Genomic DNA, 24,362 nt, shown 5'->3' with positions numbered 1-24,362 from the left:
GTAAAATCAGTTTATATATGTTAAATTAATAATTTTGAAAATTATTTTGATGTAAATATATTTTAGAGCAACAATTAGATTAATATAGCTAAGATTAAGATTAAAAAAAACTGATTAGACAAAAGTATGAGTATTTTGGTCATTTGGTTATTAAACTCATCTAGATGGAGATGAAGATTTATAAAAATTAAGCAAACAAACAAAAATTCATTTAGATGATCCATCCAAATGAATATCCAAAAATTGAAACGAACATCATTCAGATGGAGCATTTGGATAGAATATTGAGATGGATCATATGAATGGAAATGTCAGATGATCAACCGAACAGACCCTAAATATCTATATTACTCTCTCTGTTTCGAATTATTTGTCATTTCAGGATTTTGCACATAAATTAAGAAAATAATTAAATATTCTACTTCACCCTTGTTCAATATATTTTCTAATTCTTTTTCATTGGTTAAGACATTAAAACAGTGAGGATAAATTGAAACTTTTATCGAACATCTATATTGAAAATCTAAAACAACAAATATTATATATGAAACAAAATTAAGTGCTAAAACAACAACTAAAGTAAAACAAAGGGATTATTAAATATGGAATATCAGGATCACAATTCCAGATATGATTTGACCTGATCCAAGTACAAAATGTACCTCAAAAATACTAATATAGGTGATATAATGTATTTTTTTTTTTTTGTTAAATTACGTATTTATACTAGATATATACAATAATTTAATTTCAATTTCTTTTTCAAACAAAAGAATAAATTTAATCAAGAAGATTTTGGTGGGTTCGAACCCATAATTCGAATTTCACGGAAAAATATTGTTAAGCTTTATTGGTTGGTAAACATCTTGCTTTATGCTCAAGTGGAGTAATGATATTCTTTATTCGTCAAGAGACACAAAACTACTTATAGAGGAGTTGATATTCAAAAGTGCATGGGTTTTTTTTGCATCTTAAAACTTCACCAATCTATATATATACTTGTTGAAGAACCCACAAGAAAAGACCCTTTCTAAAAGGTTATCTTGGACCCGAGGGGTAATCGTTTTCGATAAGGGAATTGGAATAGGGGATGAGCCAGTCAGTGCCAGCATGAGGATAGGCTTGATAGTTAAAATCATGTATTGGCATCTCCTCCTTTTGCCATTCTTCCCATCTCTCAGCTAAACCATCTCCTTCCAGCATTCTCACTACTTCTGACATCTTTGGACGTTCCATTGCAGAACTTTGAGTGCAGAGCAGAGCCATTTGTATCAGCTGCTCCACTTCTGTTTCCACGTACTTTCCTTCGAGTTCTGCATCCACAAGGCTTTCCAACTTCTTCTCTTTCAAAACCTCTTTCACCTAATCACACCCAGAAAAGAAACACTCTTCTTTATTGCAAAATAACAGTTTTGAACTCAAAAATATGATCGGGAACTATTAAAAACATACCCAGTCGAGTAACATGATATCATCATCATTTGCAAGCCGAGCAAGATCGAAAGCCTTTTGTCCAGTGATGAGCTCGAGAAGCATGACCCCGTACCCAAAAACATCAGTCTTCTCAGAAGATTTTCCTGTCGAGAGGTACTCGGGCGCTATATGGCCAATTGTACCGCGTACAGCAGTTGTCACATGGGAGTCATTATAATTCATTAATTTTGCGAGCCCAAAATCTCCAACAACAGCTTCAAACTCTTCATCTAACAATATATTAGCAGCTTTAACATCCCGGTGAATGATTTTTTGGTCGCAATGATCATGTAAATACGCAAGCCCCCTTGCTGATCCCAGAGCAATATGCTTTCTTTTTGGCCAATCAAGTGCTGGATTGCCTTCAGGACGCTCTAAAATAGAAAATCAAGGATAAGATACTTCCCAACTGACCAATCAAAAACCAGTCAAACAATACTATAGGACAAAGTTGTGGTACCTCTTAAACAAGAAGCAACACTTCCATTAGCCATGTAGGGATAAACAAGTAATCTTTCAGTTGGAGTCATGCAAAAGCCACGAAGCCGAAGCAAGTTCCTATGAACGGCCATACTGATCATCTCAACTTCGGTTTGAAACTGCAGTTCCCCACCCTTGGTACGTTCTTCTTTTAGCCTTTTGACAGCCACTAGATTGCCATCGGCTAAACGTCCTTTATACACTTTACCAAAACCACCTCTACCCAATACATTTTTATTGCTAAAGTTATCAGTAGCAACTAACAGTTCACGCAAGGTAAACCTTTTGAGTTGTCCTAAATGAACCTCTGGGTCTTCTTCAGCTGCAAAGTTTGGTCCACCAAAACAGATAAAAATCAGCCAAAGTAGCTTCAATGGGAAAATAGATGAAGAGAGTTGACTAACCAGGTACATCAAAAAAGTGGTCCTGTGGTTTTCTTCTGAGCCACCAAGCAAACGCAATGGCTGGAACAGCAAATAGAAGTGCTGCACCTGCAGCAACTCCCCCTGCTATTGCTGCAGTCATTTGCCCCCCTGATAGTATGAGATAACACACAAAGTTTATTAATACAGAACTCATTCGCAGTGAAGAGTTTCTATGGGAAAATAGTTAATTAATCAACCAAGTGGAACGTTTGAGCAAATGTGAAAAGAGCTAATACATTTTCCAGATCAAAGAGTTTCACAAGTGTCACATAGATCTTTGTGTCCCACAAATTGTCTATAAACACTCTTTTTCTTATAGTGTCCATTAACCCTTTATACTTCAGCAAATTAGCAAGTTCACACTTGTTTCATAATTTCCTTTTTCAGCAATGTCCATGAATTTCTGTTTCTACTAAGTCAAGCTGCCAGGTTCAAATCTATGTCACACTTATCATCTTCAACACCGATCAGTGTAAAATGATAAAAACTCTAGTAAGAAGTCAGATTTTTTCATTAGCAGGTTACCAATCCTACCAAAGACATGTGAAATATATAGATACGAATATAATTATGTTCCAAATATAGAACCATGAAACAGTCAAAACATATACATATCCACTAAATTTCTTTCCACATTCGAATGTGCAGCCATAAATAAAAAAGAATATAGTGGTCTAAGGTCATACCACTGTAGATAAGATTTCAAAAAGTAATTGAGTGCATGAGAAGGGAGATATAACGTTAGGCTAAATGTGAGAATGCCATACAGCATTCACCCATTAAAGATAAGAATAAAGAAGGAAGTTGGAAACTGAAGAATGTAAAATAACCGACAAGAAACACTAAGAAGAAAATGGAAGTGAAAACCTGAAGGTGGTGGTGGCGTAGGAGAGGTAGAAGTAGGCGGAGGTTCGGGAAGATCCGTTAAGCTATTATTCGCAAAACTGCAGATAACTTCCAAACAATTGGTAATTCATTCTGACAACTCTAATCAAGAATAAAGCTAGGAACACGAAGGAAAACCTGATAGGAGTGAAGAGCGAAAAAGAACCATTAACAGGAATATCTCCACTGAGCCGATTGTTTGAGATATCCCTGCATTTCAGGATGATACCATTTGTCAGAGCTCAAGATTGCACTAGAATATATTAAAAAATATTAAACAGAATAATCAGGAGAGACAAAGTTACACTCACAGAACTTGCAGCTGCACAGAAGTCAAAGTCATTGGAATTTCCCCTGATAAGCTATTGTTGTTAAGACGCCTAACCACATATAGTAGAATGTCAAACATTGAAATTAACCACTAAAGGAATTTAAAATCACTTAACATCCAGCAAAATACGATTTATCTACAAAAATAATAACAGAAATTAGAGCTGATGTAAGATCTTATCCAACTGCATAGAACTTTTAGGGCAGTGACTGAATTTGTTTATTGAATTTGTACACTGAGTCTCTAACTACTTCTGAAAAATTCATGATACACATGTACACATAAGTTTTTGATTATAGAAGATTCACAGGTCTCTTTTTTGATAGGACATGGCCTCAGGTTCTATCCAAACCTGAGGCAGGTTATTATCAAATATCATCTTACAGGCACGAAATAATGACATACAACTAAATTCATCATATATTCAATGGGTAAGCTTTTACTAAAGAAATCAAATTTCTTCTACTTGACTAAATGCGGGGTAGCAAACTAGCAAAACAAGGCTGCCTATAACAACCATCTCCCTGAAATACTTACACAAGACCGTGACCTTCATTAAGGTCTGAATGTTAGACGCAATAGTTTTTTAGCAAAGAAATACAACCAAACTTTGAAACTGTAAGCAATGAAAGCTAGCGGTAAAGAGAAGAAGCAGTTTATGGTACATACAAGAACCGGAGTTTTCCTAGTTTGCCAAGAGACGAAGGGATGGGACCGCTTATGCTGTTTGCGTAAAGATCCAAGCTTACTAGTTCCACCAAGTCGCCAAGCTCCTCAGGTATCTCCCCTGTAATGTTATTGCTATAAAGCTCCCTGTCATTAAGCAAACCTGTCATTAAGCTTTGCTTAATTATTGTCGATTGGAAAATCTCTAAAATTATTTTACCAGAAATTCAGGCTACAGAAAACATAATGAAGTATGTAATAAACAAGATACCCATTAATATGAAGAACTATAATAATCGTAGACAGCTAAGATACATGAACGTGGAAACTATATTTGTAAGCAATATTTTCAAAAAAACATTTTGCAGCCGCAACACAAATATGTAGAGTTGAGATCACCTGTAGAGAAATACCAGATCCAAACTCTCCAGTTACTTATCTAATAGAGTTAAATGAGAACATTTGACATAGAGAATTCAAAAAATAAAATGTCTTTCATAATGCCATGGTTCTAGCTGAAAGATGATTATAAAGGATTCCAGTAACAAGGCTCGAGAAGCCTAGCTAAAGAGATCTAAAATGGCACTGATTGGTGATTACCAACGATATCAAAAATAAATCGACATATATATATATATTTCAGATGCATCAACCACAAGAGAGCGCACACACATAGTTTTCTACTCTGAGAAAAAAATTGTTTATCCACAATTCTCTTTTGAAAGCAAAAACACAACTATGTCACAGTCATTAAACAAGTAAGATGAAGCATATGATATGCATAACAAATTCAAGTCCATCTTGAACACTATAGAATTAATCGACATTGAGGAAGAGATGGCTTACAAGTACTGCAAGTTTAAAAGCTGACCAAGTTCTGGAACCAACTTTCCAGATAGTTTTGCATTCCCAAGGTCACTAAGCAAACATCAAACAGTAGATTCCCAAAGGGATTATTGAACCATTCATTCAGACAAAACCAGCACAGAGAGCAAAAAAGAAGACAGAGAGAGAGAAACATACACACGAGTAACTTTATTCTCAGGATTGCAAGTAACATGAAACCAAGTACATGGAGTAACAAGAGTAGCATCCCAGCTTTGGAGTACATTGTTTGCAGGGTCACCTGATGACAAACTGTTTTTCAGCTGAGTCAAAGCATCACCTGTACACATATTCATAATCCAAACCAGCAAACAAACAAAAAAAGTTATGAACTTTCGAAATCTAACAACCACCAAAAAGGAAGGGACTTTTCATGAGAGTAGCAGAAAAAGGAAGAACCTTCAGCGTTTCCAGCGACTCTGAGAGTGAAATTGAATAGTAGGAGCAGATAAAGGAAGCAAAGGAGTGATCTTTGTTCCATTTTTGAACTTGTCATCAGAGTAAAAGCAAAGCCATTATTATTAGAGGTTTATTAATTCCAGGGACCATTTGGTTGATTCAGCCGTTGACGAAGACAAACGAAATAAAGAGAAAGGTTTGTTCTTTGTAACGCGTATTCGACATTTGACCAAGTTTCGAAAGAAACCCAAAAATCGAATTCTCGACGAAACCCCAGAACAAAAAGTCGAATCTATTTGGATTGATGATCGTGGACCCCATTTGAGCCAAAGAAGGAAGACTTGGAACAGAGTAAAGACTGATGATGGCGAGAGGAGTACTCACCATTGCTGGGCATAATATCCAAACCCAACACCCGATCCGAATCCAATAATAACCTGATCCAACCCGAACCCAAATTTTCAAAATACCCAGTTTTATTCCAAATCCAAAAAAAATAAACCCAAATCCGATTCCAACGGGTTTCTGTACATATCCACAATATAAATATTAATAATATATTATTATTAATATTTATATTTGTAATAATTTGTGTCAAAATATATAAATTTTGTGATATTTATAATATTTATAGGTATCTAATCACTTTTGAATAAATTTGGGTCAAAAATATGGGAGATTTTCAAAATTACCCTTTTTTTACTACTCTTTTGCAACAATACCCTTTTATATTGTTTATTTTTAAAAATATCATTTCCCTTGAACAGAATGACCAAATTACCCTCATCTAATAAGAACATGTAATTGGAAACTGAAAGTTTCCCGCCAAATTTATTTTTCCCGCCAAAAAAAAGTTTCCGCCAAACCTTTTTTCCCACCAAAAAAAAAACTTTCCCGCCAAAAAAAAAATTTCCTGCCAAAATTTTTCTCGTAAATTTTTTTTCCCAACCAAAAAAATGCTTTTAAAAATCCTTGTAAATTTTTTAAAAGCTTTGGTAGTTGCCAAAAACCCTTGTAAATCATTTTAAAACCTCTTAAAATCTTTATAAAGTCTTTAAAAACATAGATAAATACTTTTAAACCGCCTTTTAAACCTTTGTAAATCATTTTAAAACTTTTTACAATAGTTTTACAAGATTTACAATCGTTTTTTAAGCATAAGTAAGTGACATTGAATGATTTACAAGGGATTTTAAAAACTTATAAAAGGGTAAAACATGATTTACAATCGTTTTAAAGCATAAGTAAGTGGCATAGAATGATTTACAAGGGATTTAAAAAGTGTTAGCATGGTTTACAATCGTTTTTTAGCATAAGTAAGTGACATTGAATGATTTACAAGGAATTTTAAAAACTTATAAAAGGGTAAAACATGATTTACTATCATTTTTAAAGCCTAAGTAAGTGGCATAGAACGATTTACAAGGATTTTTAAAAATGGTTAGCATGGTCTACAATGTTTTTTTAAGTATAAGTAAGTGACATTGGAATGGTTTACAAGGGATTTTAAAAGCTTATAAAAGGGTAAAACATGATTTACAATCGTTTTTAAAGCATAAGTAAGTGGCATAGAATGATTTACAAGGGATTTTAAAAGTGTTTAACATGATTTACAATCGTTTTTAAAACATAAGTAAGTGTCAAAGAATGATTTACAAGGGATTTTAAAAAAGGTTTGCATAGTTTACAATTGTTTTTAAAAGATAAGTAAGTGGTATAGAATGATTTACAAGGATTTTAAAAGCTTATAAAAGGGTAAAACATGATTTACAAGAGTTTTTCAAGAGTTTGAAAAGGATTTTAAACATTTGTAAATCCATTTAAAACTCTTATAAAGTCTTTACAAGCATTTTTTAACTTTTAGAAAAAGAATTGTAAGTATTTAAAACATTTACAACTCTTTTTGAACCATTTTAAAACTCTTGTGAACCTTTACAAAATGTTTTAAGAAGATTTACAAGAGTTTTTAAAGGGTTTTCTTATAATTTTTTTTAAAATCTTTTTAAAACTCTTGTACATCTTTTAAAACCTTTTAAAAATCTCTTGTAAATCTTTTAAAACACTTTTAAACTCTTTAAAAATCTTTAAAAACTCTTGTAAGCCTTTTAAAGCCCTTTAAAATCTCTTGTAAGTCTTTTAAAGCCCTTTAAAATCTCTAGAAAATCTTTTTAAACCCTTTTAAAATCTCTTGTAAATCTTTTAAACCGTTTTAAAATCTCTTTTAAAACCCTTTTAAAATCCCTTGAAAATCTATTTCCCGCCCAAAAAAAAAAATTTACGGGAAATTTTTTTTTTGGCAGGAATTTTTTTTTTCAAAATTTTTGGTGGGAAATTTTTTGGCGGGAATTTTTTGTTGGAAAATTTTTGGCGGGAAATTTTGGCTGGAAATTTTATTTTGGAATATTTTAAGCGAAAAATATTAATATTTCATTTTGTTAACCTAAATCAATTTACAAATAAGGGTAAAATGGTCATTAAAATTTTAAATAGGGTATAAATGAAAATGGTAAATAGAAAAGGGTAGAATTGAAAAAGGGTAGTATGAAAAGGGCATTAAAAAGAATTTTTCCAAAAATATTCAAGATTTTTAGATATTTTGTGTATTAGTAGTTTGGACAGATTTAGTTATAAACGATTTGATTTTCTGGGAATTTCAGATAATTCGAATCCGAATCAGAAATGTCTGATCCGAACCCGAAATCTAGGAATATCCAAACGGGTTCTATATCTCTAAATCTAAAAACCCAAAAATCTGAAATACCCAATGTCAACCTGAACACCCACCGCTAACTTATGCCATTATGTGACCATCTTGTAATCTGAGTGTCATTATAAATATAATATCTCTAAATTATCCTTAAAAAATAACAGAAGAAATGGTACAATTTGGTACAACTAAAAGATAATAATACAGCTGTTACAAATGAGAGATCACATGACAATCTAGTTTAAATGGTATAACTAAAAAATAATAATATAAATACGAATTTGTACAAATGGTATAACAAAAATATAATAATGCAATTGATACAAAAAATATAACTGAAATACGAATATGGACAACTAGTACAAATCCTACTATATTATTTGGGGAGTACAAACATAAGTTGTAACCTTAAAAGTGTAACAAATATCATTAGGATGTCATTAGAAATTTTTTAATATTGTAACAAAATAAATTCACTAAATTAACATGTGGGATATGATCTAATCTCTATAGTATTTTTGAAATACATTTTAAGCGGGTGGGTTAAATTGTGATCCGACAAATATTGTACCCGACCCTATAACAAATGTACTTCGAAATCTTACACCTGATATTCTATATTTTTCTTTGGATCGGATCAAAACAAATCCCAAATTGTGAACCAGATATACCATATTTAAAAATATTGATATTTAGAAGATTTGATCAAAATTTAAAATTACGATTTTGTTTGAATTTTTTTTATTGTTTTGAAACATCACATAATACATAAAGATTAAAAAATCTCAATTCTTTTTCAATATATATGGTGATTAAATTTTTTAAAAATGGATATATATTATCCAATTGATGAAAAAGATGTGTTCAGTGTCCCATATTAGCTAAAATGTTTAAAACCGTAATATAATATAATATTTTATTCAAATTAGAAAAACAACATACTTTGTATGGGAAATATTTAATAAAAAATTACAATACTATTACTTACTTTTAAAAACAAAATAATCAATTTAGTTCATACAAAAAATTCACACTCGTGCTGGTGCAATTAATAAAATGATATAATTTAGTAAGGAAAAGTAGTACATAAGGGCATCTCCAACCACAACACTAAAATAGTGTTAGAATAACACTATATTTGGTGTGATTTTCACACTAAATTCTTTTTCATCTCCAACCACAACACCAAAAGTCACATCAAAAATACTATTCTCTATTATTATATTATTAACCTAAAATATTGATACTTTAAAAATACTTAATAATATTGGAAACAAATGTTAGACAACAAATTATTACATTAAACAAATTTAATACAAAATAAAGAAACACAACATATTATTTTATTAAACACAACATATTATTTTATTCTTCATTAATTAATATAATATTACAATCGATAAACCAAACATAATAAAAATAATTTCAATCGTACTAATTTTCAGAATTAGTATATTGCGACCACAAATGTTCAATTAAAGCATTTCTAAGTTCAATATGAGCTTCTCGGTCTTTAATTTGTCAGTGTCGAGCCAAAAATTCTTGAAATCGAGTATCATCATCACCCGTCATCTCAACTTCTTCAATTGGAACTTCGACCCGTTCTTCAATTGGTGCATCAATATCACGCTCATCTTCGATGATCATATTATGCATTATGATACAAGATGTCATTATATCATGTAATACTGTTTTATTCCATAAGCGTGATGGCCCCGCCACGATTGCAAACCTCAACTGCAAAACTCCGAATGCACGTTCCACATCTTTTCTACAAGCTTCTTGTTTCATGGCAAATAATTTCTTTTTGGGACCACGTGGATCATGAATTGTTTGAACAAGAGTGGACCACTTTGGATATATACCATCAGCTAGGTAATAACCCATATTATAGGGTTTTCCATTGATAACATAACTAGCGGGTGGAGCAGTACCTTCAGCTAGATTAGCAAAAAGATGAGATGCCTCTAGCACATTAATACCATTATTAGATCCTGGTAACCCAAAATATGCATGCCAAATCCACAGATCATAATCAGCTACAGCCTCTAGAATAATAGTAGGAGATCTACTACAACCAGCATATTGTCCTCCCCAAGCTGTTGGGCAGTTTTTCCTTTTCTAATGCATGCAATCTAAACTACCCAACATACCTGGAAATCCTCGAGATTCGCCAATGTGAAGTAGGCGTGCAACATCATTAGCGTCAGGTGATCGAAGATAACAACATGCAAACACCTCAACAATGGCACGACAAAATCGTTTCAAACTTTCTAGAGCTGTAGACTCTCCTATTTTGATATACTCATCGGTGGAATCTGCTGGTACACCGTACGCTAACATTCGAAATGCGGCAGTCATTTTTTGCAAACCAGACAAGCCAAGTTTACCGACTCCATCTCTTCTTTGGACGAAGTAATTGTCATGTCTTTTTATAGCATCATAAATACGAAGAAACAAAGAACGACTCATCCGGAATCTTCGTCGAAACATTGTCTCAGGAAACACAGGTTTCTCTGCAAAATAATCTATGAAAAGATTGCGAGCAACATTTTCTCGATCACGATTGATAACTACATGACCATGAATAGATCCACCATGCGAACCTTCTGAGTTATATAGGTGTTGAGAGCAAAGAAAATTATTGTTAGTAGTAATTTGAGATACCACTTGCTTTTCTATATCATCGTAATAATTATTATCTGAAGAAGAAGAAGAAGAAAAAGAAGACGGAATATAAGATAAACTACCGTAGTTAAAACTCATCTTCTATGAGAAGAAATAGAAGATGATAGTGATATTTATTTTAGTTCTAAACATATTGCCCATTATATAGAAAAGCATGGAATTGATATATTCATCTTATCAGAAAAAGACAAATTGATCTTAACCGTTGAATTTTGTTTGACCAAGATCTAACCGTTGCACTGATTAGTCATTTCATGTCTTTTATCAATGGTCACCTCATGAGAAAAAGATGAGTTCATCTTAGCCATTGAATTTTTTTTGAAGAGAATCTAACCGTTGCATTGATTAGTCATTTCATATCGCAAATCAATTATCACCTCATGAGAAAAAGACGAGTTCATCTTAGCCGTTGAATTTCTTTGATCAAGATCTTACCACTGCATTGATTAGTCATTTCATGTCTATATCAAGTATCACTTCTTTAGAAAAAAATAAGTTAATCTTGACCGTTGAATTTACCAAGATCTAACCGTTGGTATTGCTTTCTATTCTCTATATAAATGTATACTACTCTATGAATAATCACACATCTCCAACTCTTTTTCTTACTTCTTATATTTTTCAAAAATGAGTTCAAGTCGCTCTTTGTCATATTCTATTTAAGAAGATATACAATTGTGTCGTGTGTATCTTGATGTTTCCCAAAATCCAATAATAGAAATAAACCAATCAGGAGATCAACTATGGACAAGAGTTGAAGCTGAGTATCATAAATCCGATCCTTTTCGTCTTCAACGAAGACCAAAAAGATCTTTACAAACTCGAATGACGTCAATTCTTTCTGCAGTCTCAAAGCTGAGAGGATGCGTTAACCAAATTGAGAATAAAAATCCTAGCGGTGCTTCCAAAGAAGATATTATAAGTACTCAATTATAAATTCTTGTGCTTACTAACTTATCTTTATTAAATTATTTGCACATGCTAACTTATTTTTATTTGTTTCTTATCAATATGTAATTAGTTAAACCAAGCAAAGATGTTATTAACTCAATATGAAAAATACAAGAGAGGATTCAAATTTGATCATGTATGGCCTATTCTTAAAGGTATTGAGAAATTTGCTAATGATAACATGATGACACCCGCTGCATTCCAAGGATAAGGTCGTGATGTTACGTCATCTTCATCATTTTTAATCAATACCGAGTCATCACCTTCCCCTGGTATGAATTCAATTGATCTAAATATGGATAGTGAAGATGCCAATTTTAGTTTATCTTCAAGACCTATGGGTTTAAAAAAAACAAAGCTAAAACAACTTTTGGAGCAAAATGATAAACTTATCAAAGCTATTACTAAAGGTACTTCTGAAAGAAATGAAATTCAAAGGCAGAAGATCGAGGTAGATAGAATGAAAGAAGAGAATAAAATATTATTTGCAGATTTGAATTCTATAAGTGATCCATCCTCTCGTGCATATATTGAAAATGAGAGAAAAAGAATTTTGGAAAAAAGAGCACAAACAAACCAACATGAAGAAGATGGTGAAGGCTCTCAATATCATGGATCTCAATATCGAGCATCTCATTATCAAGAAAGTCCATCTCATGGAAAACAAGTTCAAGGAGAACCGGATCAAGGTGAAGACCAAAGATCACCAAATAACCAAGAAGATTTTACCCAATATTATAATTATCTTAGCGGAACCGAAAATATTTTTCCTTAACCATTTGTCAAGCTTTTGTTATGTTTTTAAAACCTATCTTGTTGCATTTGGTTTTTATGTTTGTGTGGTTTTAATTTTTTAATTATGTTATCAATGTATAATTTATTTTATTGTATTTTCAATCAACTTCTGTATTAGTTTTAATATTTTCTACTAATCCATCATTTTATTAAATTAAAGATTACAAAATAGTACTTATAAATTATTTTTTAGTTACAAGCCTTAATTAGATTACTTAAATCTCATTACAAATCATATATAATCTATTGTAACTAAATAAGCTATTTTAATATATAATAATGTTAACACAAAAGAAAAATTATTATTTTAATATTTGTCGTGGCTACAGTAGTACACCAAATATAGTGTTACACTGTACAAAAAAAGAGAACCACACTATTATAGTGCAAATTATACTGTCTGATTGGAGTGAAAAAGTAAACATGCCCACGTTATTTTAACGTTTTCCCGTGACGTTTGACTTGGCCTAAGTACTGAAACAACTTATAATTCCTAAACCATAGCACTGTTATTTTTCTATCAGCGTTACTGATTATCGCCTGTCACTGTAATTTGATGACCTTTCTTTATCTCTATTACTATTGCCGATTCTACAACAAAACCTTAAATCTAGATCAAGGTTGTCGTTGGATCTCACATATGTGAAGCTATGGTGATGGAGAAGAAGACAAGAACAAAGGTCGATGAGAAACGCGAAGAGATCTAAAGTTTTGTTGATGATGATGATGGAAAAAAGGAAATGTAGGATAAAAAATAAAAAATAAAACAAATCCAGAAAAAGAAGAAGAAGCAGCATGAAAAAAGGATAAGGGAGTTATGTTTTGTGGTTGAGTTAGCAAAGTAATGGAAAGGCTATGTTATATTAGGATTAGGTTAAGTGTTTTTAGTTGGTTTCTATTTATTTTGATTTTTAAATAAGGTTGGATGAATTTTCAGCCCTATACTAGTTATAATCTCAATATTCTACCCCACAATTTTTACCACTAGAAAAACCACCCAAAATTTTTTTATTCTCAATAAAACTACATATACATTCGGATTTGTTCTTAAAACTACGCCTCCAATTGAACCGATCAGTATACCAGTAATATTTGATCTGGTTTGAGTTACCCAGCATTTTGACCAAAATTAATCGATTTTGACTTTTTTTTAACCCAATTTTGACCCAAAAATAAATATTAAAAAAATATATTTTCTATAAAAAAATTTGTTTGATGTGTTTAATTTTGATAAAAAGTTAAAAATATATATTATAGCTTAATTTTCTTGATATATATCACAATATATATATAACAATATTTGGTCTATACTTTTGTTTATATAACAAATTATTGTTTGTGCTATATTTTGTTATAAATTTCTGGTAATATAACAATATATACATTTTACTTTTGACAATGATTTTTCTATTATAAATTCAAAGGTCATTTTTTATATATATAACGGTGTTATAAGAAAACTAAATCCATAAAGAAAAATGAATTTATAAATACCATAATATATACTTTGAAAACAAAAAAACAAATGATTACCAAAAGAAAAAGGTATATATTTTTATATTACCAAACATTTATAACAAAATATAGCACCAAAAAATGAATTTGTGATCTATTTTGTGGTATATATTCTTATATTACCAAAAAATTTATATATTATTTTTTGTTTATCAATAATAAATAAATAAATAAATAAAATTTTCTTATAGAGAAGACATTTGTTTTTTTATATTTGTTTTTGGGGTCAAAATTGGAATAAAATAGAGTCAAAATGAATGAATTTTGATCAACATTATATGTAAGTCAAACCGGATAAAATATTATCGGTTAACTGATCGGTTCAATTGGAGGCATAGTTTTAAGAACAAATCCGAAAATACATGTAGTTTTATTTATGATTTTTTAGAGACAAAAAATTTAGAGGTGAAATGTTGAGATTGCAACGATTATAGGGCTGAAAATTCAGCCAACCCTTAAATAAATGTAAAATAAAATTAAAAACATAAGGTGGCATAAACTATTACCTTTTTTGTGTCGGAAAAGTAGCATAAGTGATAAAAATCCTGGCAAGAGCCATAAATAATAAAGCATCTCATGCTTAAGCTGCTTCTTCTTATTTTAACCATTTAAGAAAATAAAAAAGAAAGACAAAAGAAATATTATTGATATTTTATAAAAAGAGATAAAAGGGAGACATTTTTAGTGTTGGTTTTTAAATAACCCAAATTTATGTAGTGATGGAATCAATGTAGAGTAAAACTTTTGATAGACAAATATGGGATGGAGGATTTACGATAGTCTTTTCTTCTTTTATTTTATAAACGAAGTTTAAATTCTTATATACTCAAAATCACTTAAGAACATGGGAGGGAGGATTTACCATAATATTTTTTAGGTACGAGAATCCAAGGGTTGAACTTGCTGCGAGTGTGGTTGTATTGGCGGAATGTGTCCACACATAAAGGTTTTGTTGATATCAAAAGAGGGGTTTCGAGTCAAAGTTAGAAGAATATACTGCAAATGTGTACTACAAGAAAACAATCATTTTCCGACTGCAAGTTTAGTCGTAATATAATCGTTAAAAGTCTAGTTACGCATAAAAAATGTAGTCGTAAATCGAGAGTCGCTAAATTTAATAGTCTTAAAATTAGTCGCTATTTAACGAGTACGCTATGACTATTAGGCGTAGTCGTAACCGTAGTCGTAACGTAGTCGTTAAATTATTGGGGGAGATCAGTGGCGACATGCTCTATGGCAGTTGAAGTTGAATGACTCTCGATGAAGTCTTGAAGGGATGGATCAGTTTGCCTTTGGTACTTCTCCACCAAGGACAAGTGCTCCATCATGTCTACTTGCTCGAGAACCGCTTTGGAAATCTCAGCTTAACGAGCATCACGGTGTTCATTATATGCAGCATGCTCTTCGATTTTATGATGAGCTTCCTTCAGCTGTTCTTACATTGCCATAGAGGAAAAAGAATCTCTCAATTGCTTGTGTTTTCCATTGAGAAAAATCCCCTTCATGTTCCCAACTCCATAAAGAGTTCCTCTTGAATCCTTCTTAGTGGACTGTGACACGTCAGAAAAAAAAAACAATAAGTTTAGAGGATTTCTTGAAGTCAGAAAACAATCTAAGATTCTATAACTACGGATGATAACTACTTGGACGTGTACCTGAAGAAAGATGGTTGTACATTCATCAACTGTGAGCTCTCGAGGTTGTGAAGTACCGTCTGAAACAGCAGAAGTCTCCGCCTCAAGCTCTGTCAACTTTTCTTGCACTTTCTTTTGATAGGTCTGAGCAATCTTTTCTACCTTTCGATCGACATACGTACCATTTTGGTTTTGTATGAGTCTTACTGAAGACCTCACCAACACTCACTGGTCTTCCCAATTCCTCCTCCTACAATGTTACAAAATATACAATGATTATCACAGAGTTTCAAATTGCAAGAGAGAGAGCTGTAAGTTAATTACCAATTCATCTTGGATTTGTTGATATGACTTCGGGCCTGATAAGTGGATGTGAGGACCGAGGCCACCATGGTCAGACATACGCCATTTGGAATATGTCTGACTCTTTTGAATTGCTTCTTCAGTTTACTAGTACGCAACCATTATTTTTCAGATGGTCTCCATGATCCATACTGGTCGCTCTCTACTCGTCCTCCAAAAGCGTTGTATAATATCCTCAAAATAGTATTGAACTATCCCTGTTATCAAGGAATCCAATGTGTGGGTAGACTACAAAACAAAGAAAACATGGCCAGAGTTAGTGACACAACACAAGTACTATAGATGTGAAACAACACAAGTGATATAAGATAGAAAACTATACCGCAACCTCCAAGAAATATTCCTTCTGCTCTACCATGAGGCACTCATGTCCAACTATAGTAAGGACCATCGAATTTGTTTGTAAAAAGTTTTGTAATCTTCCTTACCAGTCTTGATCTATAGTCGCGAGTAAATTTGAAATATTTGTAAACAAGTGGAGAGTGAATCCAAATCAAAAAAGTCAAGAAGTTATAAAAACAAATGTCTACAACACTTGAATGATTAAAAATGCAAATAAGAAGAACCCTTAAATTAACCACTATAACCTAAGCAACCTAATAATAAACTGACTCTGGCTAACTCTCAATGCTAATAAACTAATTAGATATCTCATTTATGATAACATCTCAGACATGTACTCATATCAAAAATCAAGTAAATGAACCTAAGACATCAAACTCATAATACAAACAGGACTTCTTAAAACATTGATAAGGAAACATAATTAGATGGAATATGTCATACCAAGTTTTCTTTGGTAACAGAGTTAGAGAGAGAAAGGTGGTATACATATGTCAGTCTGGCACCATAAGCTGAGCATTCAGAGCCTCAATCGTATCCTCCTCGAGATCTGACGACATCATGTTCTGGAAGTTGTTACCTTGAGAGGAACATCCAAGCCCGTGACTTTGAGCATCAGAGTTATGATGTGGAGAAGGAGGATGATCCTGCTGTGGAGGTTGTTGTTGTGTTGGCGTTTGTTGTGGAGGTTGTTGCGGTGGAGTCGTTTGCTCTAGAGTCAGATGTCGACTATTGTGGACTTCCTCTGACGAATGACGTTGTGATGATTGACTCTAAAAGTCTAAGTTCTAGAAAAGATGTTATGGGGGTCGATAGTCGCAAAAAATGCACTACACCTATTGTAGGTTGAAGAATAACGCGGCGTGGAACTTGGGTGTCCAGAGAAACTTCTACCGCTGCTGGTATGAAGGTGTATTGAGAAGATTGATTTGCCGGTCTTATGTTTGCAACGGTGGAACCAACGCCTCTCTGAGACGCTTTAGGAACATTTCTTCTCTTTCGCTTACCAGTCATTGTGTTCTTCAGGGGAGAATTGTCAGAAGAAAGAGAGAGATACGACGAAGGGAAGAGATCTGGGAAGAGATTTGATCGAGAAATGGAAGAGTAAGAGATTAGTGTTCGATTAAGTGAGAAGATTCAAAGAGATTAGTGAGTTATGATAGATTGAAGAGAAGGTTTGGAGAAGAATTGGGGAAGAATAATGAGATTAGGGTTAGATCGAGAGGATTTGGGGAAGAGATTAGGGTTAGATAGAGAGAAAAGAGGAAGAGAGAAATGGAAGAGGGATCATATGTGATTTTGGGGGTTTTCTTCTTAAGGTTTCTCGAATTGGGGGAAAATTATTGGGCCAAAACTATTTGGGCTTGATTTTGCGGATTAAATTAGACTAATTATTTTGGTGATAGTCGCTACATAGTAGCTATGAACACTTATTCTTTTACACATCGGTCGAACTATCAGGTATGAACAAGGAGTCAAGTTCCATGAACACTAACCGTTTTGATGAGGTTAAAGGAATAGTAGTGAGATTAGCTCCAGCCTTAATGGATTGTGTTGGAAACAAGGATATCCTCAAGTTTGTTGGCTTGCCATCTGGATTTTTTAATAGTCGGATTGAGTTTAACCTGCAGCATTAGTCAACCAGGCAATAATCTCAAGAATAGAGATCATAATTCCAAACAAAATTTTGACTCCATAAAGCAACTCAAAAAGAAAAATAAGAGTAAAAATAAGATTCAAAAAGAAAAACATAGTTAGTAAGCGCCTCCCCCTAGTGACATTCAAAGCCAAAATAAGCAAAAAAGAAAATAAAAGAAAAACGGAAATAAAAGAAAAAAGAAAAAGAAAATTCATACCAGTGGGTTACCTCCCACTAAGCGCTTGTTTATAGTCAATAGCTTGACTTTGATGGAGTTTGGGAATCAGGTGGATCAGATGGTGGCAGTAAATACCGCGGAGTAAAACCTCTCATCAACCATGGTGGCGTATAGGCAGTTGGCATGTGAGGTCTACCAAGGAAGTCCAGAACATCAGCAGGGCATGACAGAGGTATGGGTGATCTTCTCCGTTTTCCTGCACAATCATCAAAAGAAGAAACAAGCGCTCGTTGAGAAACTCGTGGCTTTCTTAACCGTAAAACTGTTTTTTGAAATTTTAAACTCTTATTGATGAAATCACGAGGTCTAGGAGGATGATATGAGTACCTTTGTCGTTTAGGAGATGGATGGAGTATGAGAGGTGCAATGGGTGACGTGAATGTAGTTCCTAGACTTATAGCAGTGATTTCAAGCTTGAAAAGTAGCTAGCGTAGATGATTCTGCTTCAACGAGTGATTGGTGTCTATCGACATTAGTGGGGGTTTCGATCGACACTCGTGCTATAACTCGTCTTCCCTTAGCCTGTCAACAATTCAGCTCTGAAACCTGTTCCGAGACAATAATTGTCTTCCTTTTGTCTCCCTGATTCTGTGGAGCTTTGTAGCTCTCCTCCTGAATCTCTTGCATATACTGTTGAGGCATTGAACAAGAAATTTAGGCGTGTAGACTTGTTCAGCAACATGTGGAAAGTCAAGGTTGATTGGTGCAGTCTGCGTCCAGTGTCGATCGACATTAGGTGAGTGTCGGTTGACACTACTGTCTTGTATCGATCCTGCTCTGTCAATCTCGGTCGATTATGCTCTGTCGAACGTCGACACTGGCTCAGTTTCGTATTGTTCAGTCGACACTATCAATGTGTGTCGAGCGATTCTGGAGATCAATGTCGAGTCTGGTTGATTTTGCTTCATCACAGCTTGATGTCTCGTATATATGTGTTGGTGTCGATCAATACCATGGGTTGGTTTCGGTCGACACTGCCTTTGCAACTACAAATTCGTCATCACTCTCCTCAACTTTCGGGATCTCATCTTCACTTTCCATCGAAGCAGCATGCCAAGAAGTTGTTAGGCTACTCTCAATTCATATAGGGATAGCTCTTTTTAAGATCTTCTGCTGACCTTCGAGAATCTGTTCCAGCATTGATTCTATCTTGCTTCTTGGTGCGGGTGGAGAGGGGGGGGGGGGAGGCTGCTGGAACTGAGACTTTTGAGTGTAGCTAGCCGGACCATTCCCACAAAATCCTTTGTCGCCTTGTTGGTGTTCAAATCTCTTATTCTGAAAACTTCTTCTACCAACATAATCGACATCCTCAACAACTAGATTGTGGTCTGCGTTAAGCTTAGCCATGAATCAATCAATCTTACGCTCGTTCATGTTCTTTGCTTGTTTCCGGTTCTACGGTTAGACAAACACCTAAAACACACAAGAGAAAAGAAAAAGACTAAGTAACTAAAAAGAAAAAGAAAAAACAAAAGCTTAGACAAAATTCTAATCCTAATCTAATAGTGAATCGTATAGAACTTCGACAACGACGCCAAATTTGATGTCGGTCAAATTAATCCTAAGACCACTCTCTCAAATAAGAGATCGATTATAGTACTTTAGGCTCGAATTCCACAAAGCTCTCGGATCACACAATAGACTAATGATTTTGAATTAAGCTAAACAAATAAGTAAGAAAATAAAATAAAACAAGAAAGCAAATAATAGATTATGAGAATGTAAATCAAGATAATAAAAGCGTCAAACTTAGGGTATTCTCAAGAAATAAATGATTAGTAGATCTAGAAATAGCTAGGTTGTGATCTGATATATCTCGACTGATTTTATCTATGTTTTAGATATAGGATTTTGAGTCTTTATGTTATTTCTCGAGTCTTTTTAGTATCTTTTCAGGTATTCTATGCAATAGGACAACAATGGAGATAATGAGACATTTTGGAGCAAAAGCTAAGGAAAAGGAAGCTAAGGACGATTTTGGATTCAGGAATCAGAGAGAGTGTTGATCGACACCAGTTTCGGCCCAGCAAACTCCATGACGCTTTCAAGTTTACAGAAGAGGAAATTTGCCCCAGAAGACTTTCCTAATTGCATTATTAGTCCCTGCACGTTTTATAGGGTTTTTATATTGTTTTTAGACCTAATTTTTCTTTTATCAAGCTTTTTGCAAAATCCTATTTTGAGAGACATAAGCTATTCATCCCCTGTTCTTCAGAGATTCATTCAGTTTTCAATACAGTGAAGAGATCCTTTCTTTCCCTTATCTTTATTGCTGTGTTTATGCTTTCTATCTCAATTATGTTGTTTGTTTCATTCAATATGTCTGAGTAGTCTGCTTGTTAGGAATAGGGTTTCTCATTAAGGATTCATATGGTTTAGTAGATTCCCCCCTTTGCTAGGATATTTGTAGAATTCTTCATCTTTGATTATGCTTAATGCTAGATCTAGAGTAATTAACTAGATCTTGAATCGAGACAATAGATATGCCCACCATAGGTATCTATAGTTGGATCTATTATTTGATGAGCCTTGTGTAATAAGAATCGGCCTATCTACTATGGTGAACAATTGAACTCGTTTAGAATGCATGTTTAGGTTAAAGCTCTCTTGGCTTCTCCGGTTATTCTTTGCTATAGACATAGGGAGTTTCGCAGAACACCACCGGTTATTCCATAATTAGAGTTTGAGTTTAAGAATGGTTCGATAACAACCTAGCTTTCATTAGATCTACTAACCAATAGTTTTTCTGAGAATACCCTGTTCCTACCTCTTTATTTAATCGTTTACAACCAATCAATCTGTTGTCTTCTTACTTTGTTTTCTTATAATTTCAATCATACCCTGCTAGCTTAATCTTGACATTGAATTCATTGTGTGAACAAATGAACTTTGTGGAAATCGATCCTTAAATACTGCAATTGATCTCTTATTTGAGAGAGTAGTTCTTAGGGTAATTTGAACCTTATCAAATTTGGCGCCGTTGCCAAAGTTCTTGGGAATCACCATTGAGTTTAATTTACAGATTTCGTCTAGTTTTTACTTTTACTTTGTTACTCACGCGTTTCTTGTTTTCTTCTTTTCTGTGTTTCAGGTGTATGCCTAGGCAAACAAGGAGCACATAACAGAAGGAGTTGATCAACTTGTCTGTTCTGGACTTGGGAAAACTTGAACGCACCAACCAAAAAACTCAGAGATTAGCAATGGCTGACAGAGTCATCAGAGCTGATGCAAAAGGAGTTATGAGAGTTGAGGATGGGCAAGCCTACAATGAGGCTGGTCAGAGATTGGATGATCATGCACTCATCCCACCTGAGGACGCCAATGAGGATCAGGCGCGCCTCAATGCACAATTAGCTGCCAGAGACGCAGCAGGGCTCATTGTTGATCTACACAATAGAGGTATTGATCGACACCTTTGGGAGCAGAATGAAGACGCGATTGGTGTCGAGCGACACAACAGAGGTGTCGATCGACACCAACCCCAGATTCCTGCAGCTATTCCTCTTGCTGCGGAACCACGTCGTACTCTCGGGGATTTCAACAGGCCTGGCATGTTTTATGCTAATCGATCAGCGATCGTACCCCCACCATACCAGAGGAACGACTATGAGTCACATCTTTTTTATTACATTACTTTACACATCTAAATATTTTTCAATATGTTTTTAACAAAAATATTTTATTTATTTGGCAACAAATTGATAAGATGTTCTTTCTTTCATTCTAACAATTTTAAGACTTTAGGTTTCCCTAGCTCTCCCAACTTGGAAAAACATATTTGTAAGATTTTTAACTTCAACCATCGACGTGCTTTTTCACATCATAAGAAATCATTGTTGAAAGTTTAATATTTTAGTTAAAGTCAACATAATTTATCAATATTAAGAGAATAAATATAAGTTCTTTGTTTGTTCGATAATGTTTTACTATCAAAACTTAGATAATGTGTATACAATTAAATTAATAAAACAATTATAATATATTGAATTACTTTTTTTTCGTACTTTTTTAGAATTATTTTTTTGCTTTTCTTGTCGTTCTTCTTCAATATATAATTCTTTTTATTTATATTTATATGTTTTCTTTGATTACTCGTAGTGAAATATAATTTCAGCTTTTTGGTGACGAAATCACTGTACATGATTTGTTGTTTCTTCGAATCAAGAAATGTGCCAGGCTGAACGATATAAGTGACATCAAAACAAGCATATTTAACAAGCAAAGAGAACAAATGATCAAATGATATCTCACTCATTCATACCACATATTTTTCAATCCATTTTTTTTGTTTGTCTTCGGATGTACCAAAAGCATTCTCTAAAGCGGCTTCACTGCCTTCATCCCAAATAAAAAATCTCTTATTTTGATCAACATTAGAAAGTACATTTTTCTCTCTCATTACTTGTACCCAAACCCCTGGAAATATATATGAACAATTAGTATGCAAAATAAAAAAATCCTCTCTAAAATGGTTAGAGCAGATAGCAACCCTTGTAGAATTTGATCGTCCATCTGTTTAGATAATTTCTATCTTTCATTTTTCCATTTCTCGTATTGAGTGTAGAAGTAACATAGCTTAGATTCGTCAGTCTCGTGCGAAACCTGAATAAAATAAGTTCATGGCAGTGATTAACATTCTTTTATCTACGATGCAAACACTATAAAATATTTATGCGAAGAGAAAGTTAATCTACTTACCTTCACATATGGTGTTACCAAGACAGTTATGAACGACGATTTCCTCACTAATAAGGTCGGCCAAAAAGTGTGGATGAAGTTGATTATAACTTTATAAGACCCTTAATGTGATATCCATCGCAATCCTCAACAAGGTGGAAAGAATTTCACGGAATTCAAGAAGGATTTCACAAAATTTTGGTCTTGAATTTCTCTATTTTTGGATTTTAATTTTTCCTTTAGATAGATTCAAAATGTGTTTATTAGATAAGTTTTTGAAAATTATTGAAAACAAACTTTATCTCTTATAATTATGTAGATAAATAATGAGATTGTGTGAGTTTGTGTTCATATTTTTTATATCTTTGATTTTGTAACAACCCGTCCCGTGGGACCCGCACACGTGGCCACTCTCTGCCACGTGGCATCCTGCTGGCTCTGCAGCGCATCGACCCTAACCTTTCTGCTTGGGCCACCAAAGCCCACATGTAGGTTATTGGTGTGCTTGGCGTTCCTCGAACCCAAGACCTCACCTTTTAACAACCTTCCCACAGGACAAGATGTTACCAATTGATCACCAATAACCTACATGTATGCGGGTCCCATGGAGCGGGTTGTTATAAATTTAGATAACAAGATTGTGAGAGTTTCTGAAAACCATTTGTGTTAATGTAGAATTTGAGGTTGCTTTTAAATGTTTGATATTTAATTTGTATTTGTTGTTGGATGTACTAATTATAATGGCTATTACAGGATAGTAATTACAATGGCTAAGAAGAAATGTAAGTTGACACATAGGACACTAAAGCCTTCCATTCAAGTCAGCAAACCTTATACTGAAGAAAAGCGGAGAAGGAAAAGAAGAAAAAGGCAAAGGCGAAGGAGAAAGAAATAACAATGGGAAGAAGAAGAAAAAGAGGCTTTGGTGGTTTGAGGGTTGTGGTTTTTAGATACAATTGTATTGGATTTTGCTTTATGTACAATAGTTTGGGTTGTGTTTTGGTATCTAAGTTTTTTGTATAAATATACGTGTTTAGGTACTATTGTTCGGTTGGTGTTTTAGTTTCTAAGGTTGTGTATGAATCTTGTCGTTTAGGTACAACTATGATGCTTGGGTACTACTATGTATCTGAGTATATGTATGAATCAGATTTTTTGACCAAAAAATCTCTAAACAAAATATGAATTTATATCTAAATATTTTGATCAAAAAAAAGTCACCAAAAATCTATGTATTTTAGTCTTTTGTTTTATTAAAACAAGAGTGTT

The 24,362-nt window shown here is 33.5% G+C and overlaps 4 protein-coding genes, 1 long non-coding RNA gene and 3 pseudogenes across 8 annotated transcripts; 3 read left to right on the top strand and 5 right to left on the bottom strand.

The window, feature by feature from the left end:
• Positions 1 to 786: 786 nt before the first annotated feature.
• SERK4 (somatic embryogenesis receptor-like kinase 4) lies at positions 787 to 6,028 on the bottom strand. The gene is made up of 11 exons (NM_126955.5): positions 5,545 to 6,028; positions 5,284 to 5,425; positions 5,107 to 5,178; positions 4,264 to 4,407; positions 3,575 to 3,643; positions 3,402 to 3,473; positions 3,246 to 3,322; positions 2,358 to 2,486; positions 1,934 to 2,275; positions 1,453 to 1,847; positions 787 to 1,362 (listed from the first exon to the last, which is right to left on the bottom strand). Exons 1-11 carry the CDS (start codon positions 5,639 to 5,641, stop codon positions 1,039 to 1,041), a joined length of 1,863 nt encoding a protein of 620 aa, NP_178999.2. The 5' UTR covers positions 5,642 to 6,028; the 3' UTR covers positions 787 to 1,038.
• Positions 6,029 to 9,756: 3,728 nt separating this feature from the next.
• Positions 9,757 to 11,050, bottom strand: AT2G13770 (nuclease). Its single transcript, NM_126953.4, has 2 exons — positions 10,405 to 11,050; positions 9,757 to 10,191 (listed from the first exon to the last, which is right to left on the bottom strand). Exons 1-2 carry the CDS (start codon positions 11,015 to 11,017, stop codon positions 9,773 to 9,775), a joined length of 1,032 nt encoding a protein of 343 aa, NP_178997.2. The 5' UTR covers positions 11,018 to 11,050; the 3' UTR covers positions 9,757 to 9,772.
• A 419-nt stretch (positions 11,051 to 11,469) lies between these two features.
• On the top strand, positions 11,470 to 11,849 carry AT2G06065. Its single transcript, NR_140122.1, has one exon. It is a non-coding gene; the product is annotated as an other RNA (long non-coding RNA).
• On the top strand, positions 11,815 to 12,665 carry AT2G13760 (no-apical-meristem-associated carboxy-terminal domain protein; the record flags this gene model as incomplete). The annotated part of the gene is made up of 2 exons (NM_126952.2): positions 11,815 to 12,086; positions 12,147 to 12,665. The coding sequence occupies exons 1-2, from the start codon at positions 11,976 to 11,978 to the stop codon at positions 12,663 to 12,665; spliced, it is 630 nt and encodes a 209-aa protein (NP_178996.1). The 5' UTR covers positions 11,815 to 11,975.
• Positions 12,666 to 15,405: 2,740 nt separating this feature from the next.
• Positions 15,406 to 17,553, bottom strand: AT2G13750 (annotated as a pseudogene; the record flags this gene model as incomplete). The annotated part of the gene is made up of 1 exon: positions 15,406 to 17,553.
• Positions 17,554 to 18,350: 797 nt separating this feature from the next.
• AT2G13740 lies at positions 18,351 to 19,790 on the bottom strand (annotated as a pseudogene; the record flags this gene model as incomplete). The annotated part of the gene is made up of 1 exon: positions 18,351 to 19,790.
• A 1,826-nt stretch (positions 19,791 to 21,616) lies between these two features.
• On the top strand, positions 21,617 to 22,063 carry AT2G13730 (annotated as a pseudogene; the record flags this gene model as incomplete). Its single annotated transcript has 1 exon — positions 21,617 to 22,063.
• A 308-nt stretch (positions 22,064 to 22,371) lies between these two features.
• On the bottom strand, positions 22,372 to 23,613 carry AT2G13720 (putative DNA topoisomerase; the record flags this gene model as incomplete). Its single annotated transcript, NM_126949.1, has 5 exons — positions 23,472 to 23,613; positions 23,074 to 23,157; positions 22,906 to 23,006; positions 22,678 to 22,832; positions 22,372 to 22,593 (listed from the first exon to the last, which is right to left on the bottom strand). Exons 1-5 carry the CDS (start codon positions 23,579 to 23,581, stop codon positions 22,372 to 22,374), a joined length of 672 nt encoding a protein of 223 aa, NP_178993.1. The 5' UTR covers positions 23,582 to 23,613.
• Positions 23,614 to 24,362: the final 749 nt, after the last annotated feature.

Source organism: Arabidopsis thaliana, chromosome 2, assembly GCF_000001735.4.
Source record: "Arabidopsis thaliana chromosome 2, partial sequence".
Lineage (NCBI taxonomy): Eukaryota > Viridiplantae > Streptophyta > Magnoliopsida > Brassicales > Brassicaceae > Arabidopsis > Arabidopsis thaliana.
The sequence above is the reverse complement of the archived record's forward strand: the minus strand, read 5'-3'. Positions and strand labels throughout refer to the sequence as shown.

Bases quoted from the DNA above. Each gene is read 5' to 3' on its own strand.
- SERK4 (NM_126955.5), bottom strand. From the start codon at position 5,641: ATGACAAGTTCAAAAATGGAACAAAGATCACTCCTTTGCTTCCTTTAT. The intron at 3,474-3,574 runs GTGAGTGTAACT...CCTGAAATGCAG, and splicing joins TCTGTGCAGCTGCAAGTTCT to GGATATCTCAAACAATCGGC. The intron at 3,323-3,401 runs GTTTTCCTTCGT...AGTTATCTGCAG, and splicing joins TCGCTCTTCACTCCTATCAG to TTTTGCGAATAATAGCTTAA.
- AT2G13770 (NM_126953.4), bottom strand. From the start codon at position 11,017: ATGAGTTTTAACTACGGTAGTTTATCTTATATTCCGTCTTCTTTTTCT. The intron at 10,192-10,404 runs GTATGTTGGGTA...TTGCTAATCTAG, and splicing joins CGAATCTCGAGGATTTCCAG to CTGAAGGTACTGCTCCACCC.